The 3,276-nt window shown below is 42.5% G+C and overlaps 1 protein-coding gene across 1 annotated transcript; it reads left to right on the top strand.

Moving 5' to 3' along the window:
• The first annotated feature begins 1,168 nt into the window (after nt 1–1,168).
• On the top strand, nt 1,169–2,278 carry LOC125380996. Its single transcript, XM_048396848.1, has 2 exons — nt 1,169–1,445; nt 2,008–2,278. The coding sequence occupies exons 1-2, from the start codon at nt 1,344–1,346 to the stop codon at nt 2,218–2,220; spliced, it is 315 nt and encodes a 104-aa protein (XP_048252805.1). The 5' UTR covers nt 1,169–1,343; the 3' UTR covers nt 2,221–2,278.
• Nucleotides 2,279–3,276: the final 998 nt, after the last annotated feature.

Genomic DNA, 3,276 nt, shown 5'->3' on the forward strand with positions numbered 1-3,276 from the left:
ATGCTAGAAAAATGCTTTTCTGGCTTCATTTAATAAATACGAGTAATAGGACTATAAAAGAGCATATATTAAAATAACGCAAATTGACCTAATCTAGCCTGCATGTGAGAAATGGCATATAACCTGAGGTAACACCTGTCCTGAGGTGATGACCTCACACCGTCCCATGCATTCTCACAGGTGCAAATGTCCCCCGAGTTGGGGGTGGCCTCAAAATATTGCTGTTATTGTACTTAATTGATGTGCGTTGATGGGGTAGCAATTTAGGATATGTACTGCATTATATTTGCTTGGAAACATGATGGAATGTTGAGCCATGAAACGGGATGAGAATTGGAAGGTTTCGGTTTTGGAATCCAGAAGTATTTGTTGTTCTACAGATGGTTTCTTGAGGTAGCATTTATCTCCGCTGATGAATATGAATCTGTACTTTTGAATGTTGTGTTATGTCTTTCCACAAACCCTTTATACTTATCCAAGATAGGCACAACAGGGTTGAGCTCACAATGTCTGACTGGCGTTATCCATGACAATGACACTGACGTTGTTTAAAATGAGCAATAGTTGAAGTTCCAACCAGTCTATGAACACATCACCTCCTATAATTTCCATATGAAATCACCAGTTTTCTTTTTCGCCTCGAAAACTAGCACACATCCATCAATAAGCCAATATCATGGGTTGCGGAGTGCAAAACAATGACACGATTACCTTTACCTGAATGTACCATGGGTGCTTTTTGTCCATCTGCCATTAGGCACATGTAGTCAGTGGAATGATTCATCAAGGTAAATTATCTGGACGCCCTGACTGTGATAGTTATGAATGGCTCGTAGATAATGTGACCTCATAGACAGGATGGAATATTTCCCCCTGAAATGTGCTCAGTCATCGCCAGGCGCAGTGTATCAAAATCCCATCTTGAGAGAGCAATAGTTGGTGCAGTCTGGGAAACATTAATTATGTCTTTAATTCCTCCCAAATTCTACTACAAGTCAGGGTTACCTTCTGCTCATAAAGCGTGTACACTATAGGCCTAATCACCTTGTATCAAAGCTGTCTAATATCCCTTTATGATATATCCCTTTATGGACTTAGAATAATTGTGAACTTCCTGTTTTCGTTCAATTTGTCTCCTGTAAACTTGCTGATAGGACTCTTTGTGACTGAAATACTTCAAACCACAGGTAGGTCGATCGATAGTTACTCGATATTTTAACAGTCTGTGAAAAATGATATCCTTTTTTTAACAGGGAAAAAGCAGTTTTCTAGCATTTCCGACAGTCTGACAAAACAGTTTACAGTGGAGGGCCTGACACGCGTGACACAGGACATCCTGGTGTATGTCGGCCTTCTCAGTTATGGCGAAGAGGTCCTGCATGTGTGTGTTGATTAGCGTCTACCGGTCTACCCAGCTCACAGAAACAGCAGTGATCGACAAACTTGTGAGTTCAATACTTTCGCAAACTACAACTTTAGACTTAGATATATGTTGTAGTGTCGTTTCACGATTTCTAGTTATGAGAGTTCCGTTGATGTGAAAATGCTGCCCCAGTTGGCCGGTCGGCCAGCTCTGTATCATACTTAATGACGTGGAACGGTGATCATGATTTCACTGACTGGTTTGCCTGGTCCAATCACAATTGTTTACAGGTCGCCTCAACATAGCTGAGTTGTTGCTGACAGCGGCCATAATTATCATTCCTTCGCTGTGCCCAAGTATCAAGTTATTTAGTTTGAGCTTAATTAACAGACATGTGTCGATGGACAAGATGCCTATTGTGTGGATGTTGCAGTTGTCTTCATCATCAAAGCTGCATTTACAGTTTAGCGCCCCAAGGTGTCGTGGTTTGGTCCACTTGGGTTTTGAAACAAAGAAATCGCAGTAAGAAAGCTTGCAACAAGACCGACCATTTACATGCCTTAAATATACTTTTTATAATTAATCATGCAGCATTTTTGCAAAACAAAATACTTATCAGAACTTGCATTTCACCGTTGTCACAGTTCCGAGATGAGGTCATGTTTTGGGCTCCTGTGGCAGACCTCCCGGATTCATCGATTGCCCCACCAGCCAATGGCAGAGCAGACCACAGAAGAGCCACACCTCCAGCCGGGGTGATGGACCTCCAGGTCGACAGTTATGATGCTGTTAAACGAACCGTGACACTGACGTGGACATCCCCTGGAGATGATGGCCGCAGTGGGACAGGTGTGTGACGAGAGCGTAACACAATACAGTCAGCCACCAACTGTTTCCCGATTGACTGGAAACAGGATGAGCGGGGATTGGGTTGCATCTGATCTCGTTTTGTTGTCTACATTTTATGAACAAGCAGTCTATGAAACTATTATTGCAGATTTATCTATTTACAAGAAGCGGCTAAGCGGATATATAGTGTGTACGCCGTTTTTTAGGTTTATACCTGTAAACACGCAAAAATATTGAAGTCAATTCTTAGCAAACCTTATTTTCCCATATTTAGGCCATCATCTAGATGCATGTGACCATATGATCGACACAACCCTGACCAATCCAATGTGTGTTTGAGCAAGCCGATATGACATTAGGATGGCAGAGTCTGAAGCACAGATAACAACGAACTTCACGTCATCTCCAAAGGTGGAGTCAGGCATGATACTGAGCGGGCTCCTAATACCCAAAGTGGCTGGAACAACCGAGCGAATAGCATTTAAGATTCCAAATAAGGCCACATGGAAAAAGTACGTGTTTGCTCTGAAGACCTTTGATGAGGAAAATAACGAGTCTCCTGTGTCTGTCTGCTTCCCTCACATTTCAACAACAACGGCAGCAGCAGCAGCATCAGTATTGACACAAACTGTGCCGACCCTAAGACGCCACGCGGCACACCAATCACATCAGTCACAGACGTCACATCCAAACAAGAGTCCAGATGTTGGCGTCATTGTGGGTGGTTCTCTGTCTGGTGTGGCCGAAGCAGCAGTGGCAGTCGGACTGCTGATCAAGATGCTTTATAGGAAAAAGACTGAACTACAACCAAATCCCCTGGAAGCCAAAATGACGGAACCTTCAGTGCCTCATGTAAACTTTGCCATTACTTCCCATCAAACAATTAACACTGAAGGAGTTTAAATAATGTTCATAGTGGTGTTAAGCCAAACAAGCTAAGCTGAATCCTAAACTGTAGCAAATAATATGACATCAAACTGAGCACATTGGGATGCACAGCTTACTTAAGATAACTGAAAATTTGAAACATGACATAGTCTTAGTTATAACTACAGTGGAATCTC

This window comes from Haliotis rufescens, unplaced genomic scaffold (genome assembly GCF_023055435.1).
Source record: "Haliotis rufescens isolate VD_foot unplaced genomic scaffold, xgHalRufe1.0.p SCAF_1, whole genome shotgun sequence".
In the NCBI taxonomy this organism is placed as follows: domain Eukaryota; kingdom Metazoa; phylum Mollusca; class Gastropoda; order Lepetellida; family Haliotidae; genus Haliotis; species Haliotis rufescens.

Bases quoted from the DNA above. Each gene is read 5' to 3' on its own strand.
- LOC125380996 (XM_048396848.1), top strand. From the start codon at position 1,344: ATGTCGGCCTTCTCAGTTATGGCGAAGAGGTCCTGCATGTGTGTGTTG. The intron at 1,446-2,007 runs GTGAGTTCAATA...CCGTTGTCACAG, and splicing joins CAGCAGTGATCGACAAACTT to TTCCGAGATGAGGTCATGTT.